At 39.0% G+C, this 17,971-nt stretch overlaps 1 protein-coding gene across 4 annotated transcripts in view; it reads left to right on the top strand.

The window, feature by feature from the left end:
* Window positions 1–16,832, top strand: part of PHYHIPL (phytanoyl-CoA 2-hydroxylase interacting protein like) — an 80,146-nt gene extending 63,314 nt beyond the window's left edge. For all 4 annotated transcript variants that reach the window (XM_056352659.1, XM_056352658.1, XM_056352657.1 and 1 more), the window contains exons 2-5: window positions 5,589–5,785; window positions 10,861–11,035; window positions 12,015–12,132; window positions 15,573–16,832. In XM_056352659.1, coding sequence (XP_056208634.1) covers window positions 5,621–5,785; window positions 10,861–11,035; window positions 12,015–12,132; window positions 15,573–16,107 — 993 coding nt within the window. In that variant the 5' untranslated portion in view covers window positions 5,589–5,620 and the 3' untranslated portion in view covers window positions 16,108–16,832. The remainder of the gene's footprint in view (window positions 1–5,588; window positions 5,786–10,860; window positions 11,036–12,014; window positions 12,133–15,572) is intronic.
* Window positions 16,833–17,971: the final 1,139 nt, after the last annotated feature.

Raw genomic sequence — 17,971 nt, 5'->3', positions numbered from 1 at the left:
ATTTTGTCACCCTGATTACTGAAGGCATACTTTCACGGCTCCATCGGAGAAAATTATTTCACCTGGCCCTGACTTGTTTTAATTTCTCCAGATTTAATGGACATCATTGCAGTTGAATTATTATTTCACAAGTTTACTTCACTCTTGAGTACAAGTAATCACGCTCATTATGGTTGTAATATTTGTAGCCTTTTCCCTGTTGATGGATGGCTATTATGTTATTGTATTCAGACATTTGCAGGTTCTGTTTTCTGTGCATTTGTTTCTCGACTGCTGAATAATTTTTCGTGCTTGCATAGTGCAGCACTCTGCGTAGTTAATGCTGTGAAAGGTGGCATATTAGTGTTACGGATGGAGTGATGGGAAAGAGGGTGCGATTTGATTGCTAAATACAAACTGCATGAGTTCTGAATACTGAGGAGTTCTACCCCAGCATGTCTGATATACAACTTCTGAGCATGAAGCTGTCTTTTTAATGTCTCCAAACAATGAATTACATTCAAACTATGGGATATACAAATGTATGTGTAGGGATTCTGTATCTTCATTAAATGTCTATCATACTGTTCAGTTAATTATTTTCCATTGTTAAAGTTTGATAGCAGGAATGTATTTGCCAAGATAATATCAGAGTCAAAACTTCTGTAAGCAAGGTCACAGGAACCTATAAATGTATTATTTTATTGGTCTCGTTCATAAAACTGACTTTTGTGAGCTGTAAGTACGCTTAGAGGGTAGATCACAAATTAGCCCTTTCAGGATTCCTTTTGTGGATAATGTTAACAGTTTGTCTGTGAAATTAAAAATCAGTAGGCACATTCTGCCTTGCCCTGCTGTGAAGTTCTGCATTTTTGGAAGTAAGGGAAAAAGATGATCAAGTACTCAAAAATCATAAAAATTCAGTGGTTGTGAATGCTCGGTAGCTACCAATTAGAGGTTGTGTTAAGGTTCTTTGCCACCATCATTCTACTGCTGCAGATGCAATGGTTCAGCGTGTTTTGAGTGACGAGGCAAATTCAAAACCATCCTTTTTCAGATCTTTTCAGTGTGGACTTACCAATTTCCAAGTCTTATCATTTTTCTCCAATTGTGACAGTGAAAGCCGTGAATGTTCAATGGGATTTTTCTGCCTTTTTTTCCCATTCAGAGATAATTTATGTAAGTAGAAGATATAATGAGGATGCTAAATTAAGTGTGTCTATGTGTATATAAATAAAATTGGTTTGTTACCCATTTGCCAGCATTTTGGTTTAGCTGCAGCAGTGAGTATCATAACTGCTTTAAAATTGATTAGACAATTTAACTTGAAATTTAGGTCTGGATATGGCAGAAAGAGATAAGCCTGCGAATAGGAGCATAAAGCATTAATCTTGCAGTTCTCCAGCTGATCTCATGTTGTATTTATTCTTTGACTTTGAAGAAATTTAAAGTCTTATGCTTCCAGTGTGACCTATGCACACATGAGCGGTCTTTAAATTCTTATTATATGGGTCAAGAATCTCTGGGCCCTTTTGCTTGCTCTAAAAGAGAACTGTTTTCTTGTTAAAACAGAGGGACTTCTGCAGCATGCAGGGATGACATGGCTGGTTTTTTGGCAGGGGAGACCAGGCTGTTCAACTACTAGCTCTTCTGTAAGTGTCTGCCCAAAAGAGACCTGCAAGCAGTGTTTCTACGCAGTCCTGCTGGGCCTTCCAGTGTTGAAGCAACATGAATGTGCAAAACAAAGTAGCCATTTTAGCTGGAAGCTGATCTATTTTAATTTGATATGAAGCTTCTTACAGCAACTTTTCCTATGCTATTTTCATTTTTTTGTCTGTATTGTGGTGCTTCACCTAAGAAAGATCAATTTAGCCTCAGTGAAGTGGCAAAGCAACTGACATGAAAGCAGCCAGTTCTAATGCCTTCTCCACCTTTTTTCACATACATATCAGTAGTAACTTCCTTTCAGCTGGAGTTTTGGAGCACTTTAGGGCAAGCGTATGCTGGCTTTGAGTAAGTTCAGTCGCTATTTCTGCTTTTAGTAGACAACCTGTTTCCTGATGTTGGTCTATTCTTTAAATTGACCCTGGTATAAAGAGGTGGCTTGAAGTGGACATGCTTTCCGGTATGAAAACCAATTCAAAATACTCTCCAAAGCAGAAATGGAAAAAAGGCAAGGTACAAACGTGTTACCTTTTTAGTCAGTTGTTGATCTCCAGGATGCCTATATTACATTTACCACTCAACTGAAGTCTCTAGTTTTAACTAGCAGGTAGGTTGCTAAGTAATCTGTTGTAGCAGCCAGCATTTTTAAGTGGTTTGGTTGACATTATCAGACCCTAGCTGAACCCCTGCTTTAACAGCAGATAGTAGTATTTTCTGAAACACTTGGCATCCATGTTTAGATCAAAGTTACACTTCTTTGGGTAAGCTATTGAAAATTCTGCCTATTTTTGCCTTATAATTATATAACTTATATATTTATTTATTTACTATTTATATTTTAGTTAATTATTTGTTTAATTTAAAAAAATGTAATTAATTAATGAATAAAAATATAGTAGTTGTAATGCTTTTATAATATTAATAAACTCTAGTGGAAATGTTCCCCATTATGTAGTTGTTACAAGTGATGTGCATACATTACCAGACCGGATAGGATATTCTCACTCTCCTGTGCTATCCCGTCACCTTCATTTCTTTCTAGTTAATTAGGGTGCAGTGATGTTAAGCACTGTAGCTCACACTTTTATGCTATATTCCAGTACATCTCTGAACAAAATGCTGTTCCTAACATTGAAGAGGACTAGTTTTTGCAGGACCCAGATTCTGAGTTAGAGCATATGCTTTACAAGGGAATGCTTTTTCAAAATTTCTTGGTGGTCTGAATGCTAGGGTGTCTGCTCTGTGGGCAAAGCTGGTCACCTGCATGCTTGGTTCTTAGGATCAGTCAAACCTAAGAGAGCAAAAGCATGTTTTTCATGCTCTGTCCCTTTTTCCTTTGTTCCCATGCAATGGCACACCGATTGCTATTCAAAAGCCACCATTTACCAATACTCACTGAATTCTCCTCCTCCGTTTAATACCGTGTATCATTGTTAGGTTCCTGCTACTGCGGGAAACTGGAGTGTCGCTTGCTAGTCATGACTGTGAGGTATTTTACTTTTTTGTTTCATATACTGTTTGTATTTCAAAATCTGTAAACTGATTTTTTTTCTACTCTCAAAGAGCTTTAAAGATTTCAGAAAAGTGTTTATTTTGGATTTTGTTCCATCATAAAAGAAAGGATAGCTTAGCACTTAGTAAAGCAGGTGGTTTCTTTTCCTCAGACTTACATTAAAATGTTGCTAAAATTACCTGGAGATTTTCTGCTAGACATTTACCTAAACCATTTATTCACTTCTCAAGCAAAGAAATTAACAGGATCATGAGCCCAGACATCTGAAGAGGTATGCCAGACATTATTTCCAAGAATTGTATAGAAAAAAAATGCCCCTTTACAGAAGCACTTTTGCTCTTTGGCTGTCATCCATGTGCTCCAAAAGCTTTTCTCACCTCTGTTACTTTTTGTCAATGGTCAATACTGCTTTGCAGATGTCTTCTGCTAAGGCCCATGGGTATGGAGTATAGAAACTCACTTTTGAAGCAAAGAAGTTGCACGTTAATGTATTGCGGATATATATGGCTTGGATTTCCTGACTGCATGTCTGTTCAGGTCTTTATTCATTTACCCAGTATGCTGAGATCCGAGTCCATCCAGATCTGCAGGTCTGAGAACCTCAGAAGCATTACTGCTTAAGCACAGAGCCTCGTGTCTGGAAGAGCGATCGTATGTAGCCTTTTCAGTGTACCTGGTAGAGCTTTCAGTCATTTTTGAAAAACAAAAGGCTTACAAAAGAAAGCAATGCCATTTTCTCCCTGCTGGCTTTCTGAAATCTCATGTTGGGAAAAGCACTTACCATGTATTTCATATGAAGAGAAAGCTGTCAGCGATGACTGGTTTTTCCGAGTCTACTGCAGGCCGTTTAGCTGTTGACAATGTCATTGTGGATGGCACAAACAGAGTAGGACTTTGAGCAAGACCACACACTATCTGACTTCGATATTAGTTGGAAAGTGGGGTGGGGGTGGGTGGAAAAAGTAAGTGGGATGTTTGAAGGGGAGACAACCTGTTGGATGCAAGCTCATAAGATGGAACAAAAGTAGAAAATGTTCTATTTGGTTCTTAAAATCATCAGTAAAATTGCTTTTTTCAGAATACTAGCTGGAAATGTATGGATTTCATGGACTCTGTGATTGAATTTCACATATCCATGAGGAGAATTTTGAACAATCAGGCCAGCCTTAATATTCCTGCATTGAGGTGTTGGTATAATTCTGTGACAGCGTATGTTGAGAGGTGGAAATGTCCCTAATGTTTTCCAAGTCAAATGTATTATTATTATTATTACTGACTAGACTCACCTTTTGTGTCCAGTTTTTTATCAGTTATGATGGAAGTATAAATACTATCTTTTTGTATCATTAGATGTGACTGAAAATAATTCTGACAATGTGTTACCTCGCATCTTTGCATGAGCTTCCTATCTTCCTCATCTGGATGGAATTTGGGAGCTTTCCTCTCTTTTTTTACGCAGACATTAGCCTTGTTTTTCTCCTTTGTTTCTTTATATTCTCACCTGTGTTTGATTTTTATTTTTTTTTAAATGCTCTGTTTCTTTACTCCTTTTCTTACACAATCTCTATTTTTTCATTTTTACTTATTTTTCTCATCTTTCTGTTGTGGTTTTTTTTGTTTGTTTGGGGTTTTTTGGGGGGTTTTTTGTTTGCTTTTGACTTTTGTCTTAGGTAGTGCAGGATCACCTAATGTTTCTGAATTTTACTGATCATGGAATGCTCTGCTACAAGGTTGCCTTGGGAACTAAGGGAAGACCTAATTTTAGAACCCGCAATGGTTTTGGGGGTCAATGGTCATTTGCTCATCTACCGTATACACTTAGAAATTAGAAAAAACTTGCCAAGAAAACTGCAGGGTCTCAACTGGGCAAATAGAATAGAGAGAATAAAGATCAGAAAATGAAATTGGTGTATATGGCCCTTTTACTGAGCTCAACAAAGTGATCACTGTTAATTGTTTCATTGTGAAGACAGCTTTTTATATATGTGTATACATATGTGTATGTACTTATACCATCTTTAAACCTTGAAGAGACTGGTTTCACTTTGTGCCTGAAAAATGGGTTTAGGAAGAATACTATTTCTATGTGTATTTATTTTAGTGATAGTTAACCATTGTGTTAACTGTAGACATTGCTGGCATCGCAACTAAATGTTGTAGCACCAGATAGCTTCAGATGTTTCTTATTCTCGAACTGCAGCTGCACACAGTTGTGATGAGTCTAGTGCTTATTCATGTGCGGAGTTTCATCCCTTTCCAATATTTCCCATCGCTGACATCGACACTTGCATAACTGTACCTCATAGTTGCTTCTCAGTACCACCTGTGAATCTTTGTGAAAGGCTGTTTGGAGGTGTGATTGTATTGGAGCACAGAAAAAGGGTATCTAATAGGTCTTTAACTGCATGAATCTTGCTTATTTTTTATGCAGGGAATAAATCACAAGATAGTGGGATTGCAGAGATGGAGGAACTTCCAGTCCCACACAACATCAAAATAAGTAACATCACATGTGATTCCTTCAAGATTTCTTGGGACATGGATTCTAAATCCAAGGACCGCATTACTCACTACTTCATTGATCTCAATAAGAAAGAAAACAAGAATTCCAACAAATTTAAACACAAGGTAATTTTCCTTTAAAAGTCAAGATGGAAATACTTGATTTTAAATAGATGAATCTCAGTGTTTTATTATCCTTTCAAAAGCAGACCACGGGAAATAGGTATTGGACTTCCAGCAAAGGCAGGTTTTGATTAATCTGATTGACTGACTCTTTTTTTTTTTTTTTTTAAAAAAAAAAAAAAATGGAATACCTTCTCTGGCTCTAGCCTATGTGCATGCACACACAAGTTCATTTGTTTCATGGAGAACAGCACATAACCTTTACTATTTCATTTGAAAACAGTTTGGAACCTGCACAATGTATTGCCAGACAGACATTTTTATTCCTGACTAGCTCTAAATCATTATTTAAACAATTCATGTATTCTGTGCCTGTCCTTGTTCAGTGACAGACTCATGAAAACAACACATGTCATTTCAACAGAAGAGTCACAAATTCTAATGCACTTCTAGGAAGGCTTCCAGCAATTTTATTTTGCAGCGTTCAGCACTGTGACCTGAATATTCATCTGGCCTCTTTCTTCAAGCCACTGATGCAGGGACATACTGAATGCATTGCGGAATCTGTACTTACCAAATCCAGCAAAATTTGCTTTGACCTCAGAACAGTTAAAATACCCAGATGTCTAGGGAAACGTGGAATGAGATAGAAGATTAAACAACACAATCACCCGCCAACTTAAAACCAATGTTGCCAGTACCTCTAAAAGATAAGGTTTGCCAAGGTACAAATAACCAACCAGACAAGTATGAGAGCTCTAATTCTTTCAACATCTAGATTACTATTGGTTTATAAATCAGTGGGATAACCAGGAAATATTTCCACCAATAACTAGAAAATATTTCCACAAATTTCTCTGAGTCTTTTTATTGTGAGGCTATTTTTCCTGTGACTTCTGTTAATAGCAGGTGTATAATTTTCACTTTTTTTTTTTTTTTTTTTTTTTAATGTGGTTGGAAATAACACATGCATTAAGTTTAATGAACAATCACTTAATACTGCTTGAAATTGAGAATTTTACATCTTTGGCCAAGATGTTGCAATTGCTAGGAGCCAGCATGGGAAGCACTACAAAATTTAAAGTTAGCTCTATAAAATTTAATAGGAATTTATTATGCCCCATTTTTAATTGTAATAGCAAATAAAGTAGAATATATTTGATTTTTTCTTACTGTTATTACTTTTGGACTGACAACATTTGAATTTGAATTCCCATTTTATACTGCAGGAATGAGTATACCTTCTAATAGAAATGCTTACTGGGATGGATTCTTTTTTAATTTCTTTCATTTTATGAATCTACATATTTTTTCATTCATGTTCAAACTGGAGTAAAGTTGTAAAATTTGTTTTTGTGAAAGATGGAGTCACCCTAACAGATGAAACACTATGTATACTTCAAAATCTATATCCCAGTGATGAGACAAGTATTAAAATGGAGAGAAAAAGGGATATTGGTAGGGTAATAAAGCTAGGCTATTAGATTTATTTTGTGTTTCTCAGCAATTCCATAGCTTTTTACTGTGATAAAGTGTTTAGCCAAAGGAGAGGTAATTGGTTTTGTAAGAACAGGAGATTAAATTCCATCATTTAAAATTATGAGTAAATTGGATATTTTGTCAGAATTCAATTAAAATTTCATGGCACTAGTTGTGTTAGTGACTTGGTAAAACTTTTTTGGGGGAGAGGGTTGCTTTTTTTCCCTGGCCAGAATGGTGGAAATCCAGACAGCAGACAGGGTGAGCAAGAGAACTCTGCAGACTGAATGCTCTACAGCTATCCATGCCAGAGCACATACGTGTTTGCTTTCATGCATCTTTAGTACTAAGTAATTTTTAACAGGCTTCCTAAAATCAGCTTTTTTGAGAAATTAAAAACTGCTCAAGTTCCAAATTTGCCCTAACCCTAGTATGGTTGGAGACAAGCATCCTTCCTCCCTATGACGTTAGTTATAGTAGTTCCATGGCTGAAGCCCAGCAGCACACCCGCTGTGTAGGGAGGGAGCTGATAAACTGGCAGCTGCAGCACCAGGGACCAGAATCCGGAGGGAAATAAATCAGCCCCCACCCATCCATTGCCTTCATAACAAAGCTATTGTATAAAGATGGAAGATATCACTGCCCCTTTTCCAAGCAGAGCTGTTTAGAAAGAAAAGAGTGAGCCATACCACTTAGTTCTAAAAAAGAGCATTGGGACTTACTCTCAGGAGTCATCCAGCAGTCAGGCTGTGGAAGGAGATGGGCATCTTCGGGGGGGGGGGGGGGGGAGGCGGGAAATAATCATTCTTACTTAGTTTACAGGTAGGGTAAATCATTCTGCAAGTTCGTGTCTCTCTCACAGTGACAGGCCCAGATGACCAGCTTAAACTATTTTCTAACCTGCAGAGAGTTAGTGTTAAGTCTCAGTTTGCTCACGTGGCTGTGAGCAAGTGACTTGGGTTATAGACCTAACCTGACAGATAGATGCTGTCCCTCAGGAAAGGGGTCTGCTTGCTTCCTTGTGTGCCCAGGAGACCATACATGAATGATCCATCCTTTCAATACTTCAGCATATTTAGGGTGGGTATAGTTTTATTATTTATGACTATTGTCATCATATCTGTGAAGGAGGAGGATTGCATTGGTAGTAGTATGTAAAGACTAGAATTCTAATAAAACTATCTTTTCCTCAATGCAATTTGGGTATCTCCCCACTTTTTAAAGATATAGTAGTATGATTATTCCCTTGTAATAGGAAATGAGGCTTAGATATTTAGCAAAAGTAGGAATGGAGCTTGGGTGTGCTGAGTTCCCACGATGTGTCCTATGAGCAGACCTGGCAAAGGGAAGGATAAGATGAAACGGGAGAAAGCTGAAAATTGAAAGCTGCTTCTTTGGCAAGAAAAAGGGACTGCAAAGGATGCATCTTTCCCCAAAAAGGAGAGAAGTAGTGTGACTTGTGTACCTTGCTGCTTAGTTATTCAGTGTTTCCAGGTTGTTCCTTGAAATTATTGCTGTCTAGGTACCTTTAGAATTATCTGGTGGGTGCTGGCAGTGGAGCAGCCATCTGCCGCCCCAGAATCCTGGTGGTCCTCAAGCTGGCATATAACCTCCTTTGTGCTTTTTGGGGGGCTCAGCCAGGAGTGAGAGCTGAGCAGAACAGAGAAGAAAAGAAATGGAGAATCCCCAGAGAAATTTCAACCTTAACATTTGGACATTTTTTTCCCCAAGGTCAGGCCTTAAGGAAAAATGAAGTGTTTGCTTAGTAAAAGAACAGATTAGAGTTATGAAAAGCATCATATCTGCCCCTCCTCCCCAGCTGTACAAGAGATAAACCCCTCTATTTAGTGTGGGTTTGGGTAGTCTGCCCCGTTTTTTGGTACGGTTAGGAGAGTTTCCTGATACACAGCCCAAAGGTGAGGCTTTGGCGCACGAGGGCAATGAGGCTTTTAATGTTACATGAAAACTGGCAAAATTAATGGGGCAAACCCCAGCACCGGGTTATGGGCACAGAGGGCTGAGCGGGTGGAGGCAGTTGTTACCCTTTGGAAAGGAAAGGTGACAGCAACAGTAACGGTTGTGGCTGCACCAGCTGCTGGCTGTGTTAGCAGTAGCAAGTGCAGTCCCGTGGGATGTCTTTGCAATATAGTTCCAGGGTGGTAGCTTAAATGCTATGTGGGGTTTCTTTTTTGTTGTTTATTGTTATTTTTCTCTATCTCTTATATGTTATTTATGTCAGAGTGCACAACTGAATTCTTTACAGAGAAAGTTTTCTCCCAACTGTGATTTGATTTAAATGAGAATTAGCAAAAAAGAAATCATGACAACAAATTCTTACCCTTGATTATCAGTCAATCACATTTCAGTTCTTGTAATATCACAAGCTGCTAATTTTACAGTTGCGTAATACAGAAGCTGAAGAATATTTTTGGTGATAGAAAAAAAAGAGAAGAAAGATACTTTCGCATAATAGAAGACAAGTAAAAAAAAAACCAAACCTTTCAGGTCTTGCTTACAGATCATGAAAAGAAAATGTCTCTTTTCTATTTCTGTTTTCCTTAAGGGACTGCTGTGGTAGTATTTCTAGGTGGGTGACTATGGACAAGTATTTATGGGTGGACAGCTATGGATGTTACCTAAAGTGCGCACTTTTCAGATGGCAGCCATCTTCTTATTCTGTGATTGCTGATATATATTCAAGAGTAAATCTCTCTCTCACTATCACAGCTCCTCAGGTACACCATGCAGGGAACCATTCAACTCCACTGTGAGACCTTTCACCCAAAGTTCTAGCATAAACTGTCCAGTTCTTCAATTTTGTCTTCCCCTTTGTAGCATAAACTGTCCAGTTCTTCAATTTTGTCTTCCCATTGCAGCCTTTGGTACTGTAGAAATTAGGTATTTCAACAACGACAAGCAGCTGTTCATCTTTGTTGCACTATGGTGTGATACAATGGAAGAGCACAACAGAGTATCTGGAACGGTGGCAGGGTGGGAAGCAAGAGGTGCAATGACAGGCACGAACTATCTAGCTGTATGTTTGGCTTGTTCTGGCCCTTTCTGTACAGAAGGGTATTTTGATGCATTTAAAACACACAAAGTGACTCTGCAATGTGTTTAATTATTGCTGTTTGGTTTGGAAGGTATCAACAGCAATATAAGTGGACTGATCACTGACAGGAGGAATTTGGTTACGCTGACTGAAAGAAAACAATGGCTATGAGAGCGCAAGAAGTTCTTAAAGATATCCTTGTGCTCAGTAGCTTGTCTTTCTTTGTTTGCATACTTCAGCACAAATGCCTTTGGTCTGAATTGTATAATCGGCCTATATATAATAATATCAGTCTATAGTCACTTGGAACCATTAATAAACTCATACATGCAAGTTATCATCGTTGCTCTTAGAGCAAACCTTAGACCATTGTCCTCGGCCACTCTATTTAACTTTGCTGCACCAATGAATTGTGAGAACTAAGGTTTACACAGAAGAGCCAGGGTTTGGGGATTACATTGCAAAAAGAACGAGGGAAGGGGCGGTGGATTGGTTTGCTTGCACTGCTGACTTGTGTGTTGTTTTTTTTGTCTTTGTTTTCCATCAGGATGTACCCACTAAACTGGTGGCCAAAGCTGTTCCCTTGCCTATGACAGTCCGCGGGCACTGGTTCTTGAGCCCAAGAACAGAATACACGGTAGCAGTGCAGACGGCATCGAAGCAAGTTGATGGCGATTATGTTGTTTCTGAGTGGAGTGAAATCATCGAGTTTTGCACAGCAGGTAATATTGCTGAGGAAACACGCACCGCAGGGTGTATGCAATTAATGCTAGCTTTGCTGCCCCGGTGGGTTAGCCATCCACCAGCGCCAAGCAGGCTAAGGGGGTTGTAATAGTCAAACCCAGAAACGTGAATTCTAACTTTAGGCTGTGTGTGTGCTCGGGTTTGGCGTGTTGAGAGGCAGCTGGACTGCCCCTTTGTTCCGCAATAACTTGGCTGCCCCACAGTGCTGTGCCTGGCACCACTGCTTGTCCCACGCTAGGGAAGGAGACTGGTGAACCAAAATGGGGCAGGACCACTTGCCTGCCTGCTGCTGGCTACTAGCAGCTGTGGAGAAAAGACAGCGTGGCAGCTGCCTAAGAGACAGCTTGTTTAAGACATTCTGCTGCTCTCCCTTCTCTGCATGCTGCAAAGCCTGAGCACTACCAACACCCTGTCTTGAGGATCGATTTAGCCCGTCATTGACTTAGAAGTCTCTTCCTTGGATGTTCGTCACCTAGTGCTGCTGTGCTTGCCTGTGTGAAAGCTGAGCGCTGAAGCGAGATCTTTATGAATCCCATGTTGGTTGAGATGCCATTTGGGCTGGGTCCTAAGCAAAATTTTTTTAGTTATGTGAATTTGTTATTGACTTGCAACCAGGTACATTGTAGCAAACAATTTATCAAATGACATACGCCAGAGAGGGCAGTTCTCGGTTCCTCTGCGGTCAGGTAACCAGCGCTAACACAGGAAACCCTGAGCTGAAAGGCGCTGTAGGCTTGCAGAGTGTTCGCGGGGAGAATCAGGCATGTATATTCCTGCCGTTCTTCTGTCACCACTGTTGGAAACTGCTGTTGGACTAGTTTCTGTATAGTTACTGCTTGATGTGAGGTATGTTACCACACCCTGGTCCAATTTGAAGTCTGCATGTCTGTGTAGTTTTTGGAGAACATTGTGGTTTTTTCCTTCCCCCCGTACTAGCAGATTGTCCTTTCTTTCCAGATTATTCAAAAGTTCACCTAACACAGCTATTGGAAAAAGCTGAAGTGATTGCAGGCCGTATGCTTAAACTGTCTGTTTTTTATCGGAATCAGCACAAAGAATACTTTGACTACATCAGGTAAGAAAGTAAACATATGCAAAATTGTTGGGCAAATTAAGGGAGTAGTGAAAATAAGTAAATGGAGGCAGCTGTTCTAAAGTTAGAGCATAATGTCTGCATGCTTCATTGCCAGTTCAGAAGAAGGGATGAAATAAAGTATAACCCATTTCTTCCACCTTGCTTAACTCAGCACTTCCACTAGGTAATATAAGTTTGTGTTTTGAAGCAGAAACTGAAGTACCAACAGGGTCTTCAGCCTGATTAAGTTGTCTGTTATCATAACAGAGTGTTTACTAGCCAAATACTTCTATTATACTAAGAATATCAGAATGAGACATCTAATAGTAGGGTTGCACAACTGTGTGCATGGGCAGTTGCCTGCATTTGAGAGTTCCATCTCAAGTATTTGCTCTCCACATACAACCACCCCATTTCTTTGCCCAAATGTAGTACCGGGGCTCTGCAATCCAAACGTTAATTCACAGAACATGTGCGGAGGGAGAGGGAATGATGTTTAGACAGTTCTTGTAGAACTTCTTGCCCTGTGCTTCGGTTGGAATGAGTCAATTGGGATTAGCGGGAGATAGGTTCCTTATTCCTGTCAGAGACCCCATGTGCCCTCTGCACACGCAACCAGAAGTGTCATTAAAATAGAAAAGACGACTTTTCAAGAGGAGTCAAAGCTCATGTACTGACTGAGCAGGAGCAGTCACCGTGCAGAGCTAACCTTCCACCATTAGAAGAACATGGATGAGAGGTAAGCAGTGTGTCGCCACCTACTCCAGCACTATGTCAGAAGGGCGGCAGCACTGACTGTGCTGCTTTAACGTGCACTGAGAGATGGGGCTGCTTCCCGTTTTATGTGGGTGGCACGCTAGTACCTGTCTAGAACTGAGTTTTTTAAAACTGGTGAAAAAAAAATAATACGTGAGGGAATCCAACACCAAAGAGCAGACTCCACCACGCTTGGAAACATTCCCACTTTGTAGTCCTCAATTACAGGAGCGTCATCTATATTCCGAGCATGGGGTTTGCTCTTTCCCTTCTGTGTTTTGGAAGAATTATTTTATTGCTCATAGTGACAAAACTGCAAAACTCGATGGAAGCAGAGAATTAATTACACTTGTTGAGGCTCTTTGAGGACCTTGTAAATCTCTACTGCCATCATAGATGAGATGCCACAGGAGGGAAATGCCTGGGGTGGTTCTAACGCTCGTATAGCCCTGTTTTCAGCTATTAAACAGTGCTACCTGCCTTTGTGTTCATAGAGCTTTGAAAATTGCCACTGAGGTGCATTTATAGCTGTGGGTTTGGCCGTGTTCTGCCAAATAGGACTTTAATTGATTGCAATTATCTTTTCCCCTCCCTCCTGTTACGTTCTTTCTTGATTCAATACAAATAGAGACAAGATTGTTTTCCCCTCTGTAATGAGTTAGAGACAAAAAGCTGTGTTTTACCGGGTCTGTACGAAGCTAGAATACCTGTAACTGGCTGATCAGAAAAGTACTAATATAGTCGCAAGGGAATTCCTTCCACAATACACACTTCTGAATGTTCTGTTAAAACCCTAACTACATGTACCTTTTAGGAAAAACTCCTTGTCATAGCATGCCTGCCAACAGCCTTTCTGGTGTCATAACTAGGAAACAAGCTTGGAAAACCTTACAGAGTAGCTCTAGAAGCACTGATAAACCAGCAACTGCCACGGTGCTAAAGCGACAACCCCTAAATGCAGGGTTTGAAGTGTGAGCTTGTAAGTAGCGTTCACGTCCCTACTGCTTGCCTTGGCTGGGAGCAGCTCGGACCCCTGGGACGAGTGACCTAGCTGGCCACTGGATGTCAGTATCTTGCCATGGAAATGGGACTGCAAGCAGCCTTGCTTTCTAGGTTGCAGAGGATATTCAAGCTGTCGGATTTTCCTCCCTAGTAATCGCATCAGTCATAAAATACCAATTGTACCCCCCACTCCAGTCAATGTCTTGTGAAACTATGTAGTATTTGAATGGCTCACCAAACTTCTGAAATTCATCTTAGAGTCAAGTTAAATTATACTGCTGAGGAGACTAGACATAATGAAAAAAATTACAGTTGGAGACATTACTGAGTTGATTTAGAGCTGTTTTGTCTGTATACATTGAATTTGTTTGCTTTGACTGCTACCTCCTGCTTTAACCAAGTAAAAACTTCTCCCACACAGCACCTGGACGTGTTGCAATAAGTTAAAAGCAGAGCAAGAATAATCTTTCTTGGCTAGTTTCCCCTCTCCTTTAAAAAAAATAAAAGATGAAAGAAGGGGAAAAAAATGAAAAAATAATAAAAGTAAAAGTAAGAGGAGAAGGTAAGATCTCCAGCCTCCTGCGGTTTTCATCTGTCAGTGTGTATAAAGGCATTTTTTAAGGGTGCCTAGTACATCTGTTGTTGTGCGGGACTTACCAGAAAAGGAAACATTCCCTTTTCTATCACATGGCTGCAGGTGCAGACAGCACCAAAGCCATTCCTATGGCGCTTCCAGGTGTGGGGCAGAAATTCTGGGGAATGTTCTGCTATACATAAAAAGTTCAGGTGCTAAGGAAGATTAGATTGGGTGTTTCTCGGACTGTTCTCCTAAATCTAGCAGCCTAATGCTGCTGAGTGCAATTTGGGATTTAGGGTTTTAAAAATTCACTTATTACATTGCATGTTTCTTTTCACTGGAGCCAAATTGAGCTCAGCTTGAAAAATAATAATAATTAAAAAAAAAAAAGTAAAAAAAGAAAAAAAAGTCAGTCTTATACATTTTTTCCCATTAGGACTAGTGACTAGAAGCTGGATACCAACCAAAGTGGAAACTACCCAAATTGCCTAATACTCTGGTGCCCAGCTCTGCTCTGATTGAAGAAGGCAGTAGACAAATTAGAGTTGAAATTACCATTGGGGGGGGGAAACTATGGCAGACAGTACATTTCTTCCTATAAGCTCTCTGAAAAACATCGTTCAGAAATAACTTTCACTGGCAGTTTTCTACATGAAGTATATACTGCCTGTGCTAAAAATATGCATTAACAAACAGGATATTCAGCACATTGAGACTGACTTGCAATTTTCAACATGTGATTAAACTAAAATGTGTTTATTGTTAGAACTGCAGTGGAAGGCTGAACAATTCAGCTAATTAAAGATATTGGTGGTTTGGGGGCTTTTTTGTTTGCCTGAATATAATGACCACACGTCTCACAGCTGACTGAGAAGCCAGACTGGAAAAGCAGATTTTGCCCTTGAGCAGAAGTTATTCTAGCTCCTTCTGAGTCTGGCGTCTCGGTTTTCTTGGTCCTAAGACCATGATGTTAAGCACAGTTTTCAGTTTAACGTTTTCCTTTGTGTCCCTTTAGCATTGTTACCAAATAGCGTGAGGTCCTAACTTTCCACTTTGTCTTTTAATATCTGTTACAAAATAAACAATACCAGTCATTCGTTTGTAGAGAGCATCATGGGAATGCTATGCAGCCCTCTGTTAAGGATAACAGTGGCAGCCATGGCTCTCCGATCAGTGGGAAGCTGGAAGGCATCTTCTTTAGCTGCAACACTGAGTTTAACACTGGCAAGCCACCACAAGATTCACCTTATGGAAGATACAGGTTTGAGATTGCAGCTGAAAAACTCTTCAACCCAAATACTAACTTGTACTTTGGAGACTTCTACTGCATGTACACAGCCTACCACTACGTCATTCTCGTTATTGCCCCTGTTGGATCACCAGGAGACGAATTCTGTAAGCAGCGCCTTCCTCAACTAAATATAAAAGATAATAAATTTCTGACCTGCGATGAAGAAGATGGTGTCATGGTTTACCATCACGCCCAGGATGTTATTTTGGAAGTAATTTACACTGATCCTGTGGATCTCTCCCTCGGCACAGTTGCGGAAATTACTGGTCACCAACTAATGAGCTTGTCTACTGCAAATGCAAAGAAAGATCCCAGCTGCAAGACCTGCAATATCAGTGTTGGACGTTAAAACTTCCTTCATTACTTAGGAACCTTCAAACCTCTGTTGCCCATTTCCATAGTCAGACATTTTTGCCAGAAGCATGCACATGCCGCTGTCACCAAAAGCAAACACGAGTCTTCAAAATCTCCAATAGCATTTTTAGTATTTCTTCTCTCCCTCTTTCCCTTCTGTTCCCCTGATGCTTTAAATGATTAGAAGTCCTGGATTTCTTTCTGGCAACCATTTATACCTAGATGCTGCAAAAATTGTTTTCTGTTTCTTGCCAAACATAACAAAATCCTATATAAACTGCTTTAGCAAAATAAAAATAACGGCTTAGAAATGGTGTTTAAATATGCATTCGTTTTAACTACTGAACAAATACTGGGATAACTCCAAACAGCATGAAAGGTTGTAATTGCAGCATGATTTAAATCTCAGAGCCTAGAAATGTCAGCACTTCCAACGTGTTGTTTGACAGTGTTATTTATGTTATTTATATTAGCTAACTGAAAACAGAAACTGTGTCTCGACATAATAAATATAATAGAAAAATATTTTATTTGTACTGTTGTATAAAATATTATACAATCATATAGAATATATAGATTACATTTTAATATCAATTGTATACATATGTCATGAAATCATTTTCCCTTATCAAAGATGTAGTTTGTAAACTTCAAATAGCTCTGTATCTGTTCCTGTTGCTCTAGACGACTTTAATTAAAACAGATTTATGAAGGAGACCATTTCTGATTCATAAAAGTTGTTATAAATTATTATTCAGTACACTGAAACAACAAACCTCTGAGAAATAAAAAAAATCCTTTTTTAGTGTTCATACTTTTTCCTCCAAACTACTTGAAAATGTGTATGTCTTCAAAAATCATGCTGAGCCATTACATACAATATAAATACAAATGTGGTTGATACATAATAGGTTTTATAAAATGAAAATATTCTTACCAGGATAGAAAACAGGTTCCTTATACTACATGATCAATACAAAATGACAGTTAAAGCAAAACACTAAACATGATTCAACTTACTCAAGTCCCTTTTTTTTTTTCCCCTTCTTTCTTCCATCATGTCTGCCCTAGGTATTTCCCAGAATCCCTGTTCTTCATTTCTAGTACAAAACCCACTGATAATCCATCTGTTAATATTCCACTTTTCACACAAATGGTCTATCACAAATAGTGAAAAAATCTCCTTAATATTACAAAGTGTGGTGCTCTGAAAGTTAAGAAAGATGCATAATTCCAATGGAAAAATAACTTTTTATAATCTTATTTTCAGTAAACAAGAAGTCTAGCGTTCCTCATCAGATAACTGTAGCACTCCATTATATACCATGTACTTTATCTATCCAAAATATCTTAGCATAATGCAATAATCTAGTCTTGTTTTAATATATATATATGTGGCAAGTTATAACACAAGAAATACTTTGACATTTTACAAAGTGCATGCGTCTAAACGAGCTTTGGTAGTCAGAAAAGCAAATGTTATAGCATCAGGCAAAATAAAGTGCAAAGTTTAATACAGAAATAAAAATTAGCATGTAGTTAATCTATTTACTGAATTTTAAGTACCGTGAGCCAGGTCCTGTGAACCGTGTGAAAGCCAGTACATTTGTTTTCTCTCTTCCCAGTGTCTATTTGGTTTTGCCAAACACTTTCTCTTATTTCTAAAAAAGCAATAGTTCCATTTGGCAGTCATGTTCCGTCCTTCTTTTTTTGCATAGGCAGCATCACTTTGCTCTACTCCCAGAATTTTAGACCAAATCTTGGCACTAGTTCTTTGTATGCACCTTTCTTTGAAGCTACTGGAATTCATTGAATAACAACTCCATCTTGAAAGACAGAGTATGTTCATGAGGTTTTCC

This window comes from Falco biarmicus, chromosome 9 (assembly GCF_023638135.1).
Source record: "Falco biarmicus isolate bFalBia1 chromosome 9, bFalBia1.pri, whole genome shotgun sequence".
Taxonomy (NCBI): domain Eukaryota; kingdom Metazoa; phylum Chordata; class Aves; order Falconiformes; family Falconidae; genus Falco; species Falco biarmicus.
The sequence above is the reverse complement of the archived record's forward strand: the minus strand, read 5'-3'. Positions and strand labels throughout refer to the sequence as shown.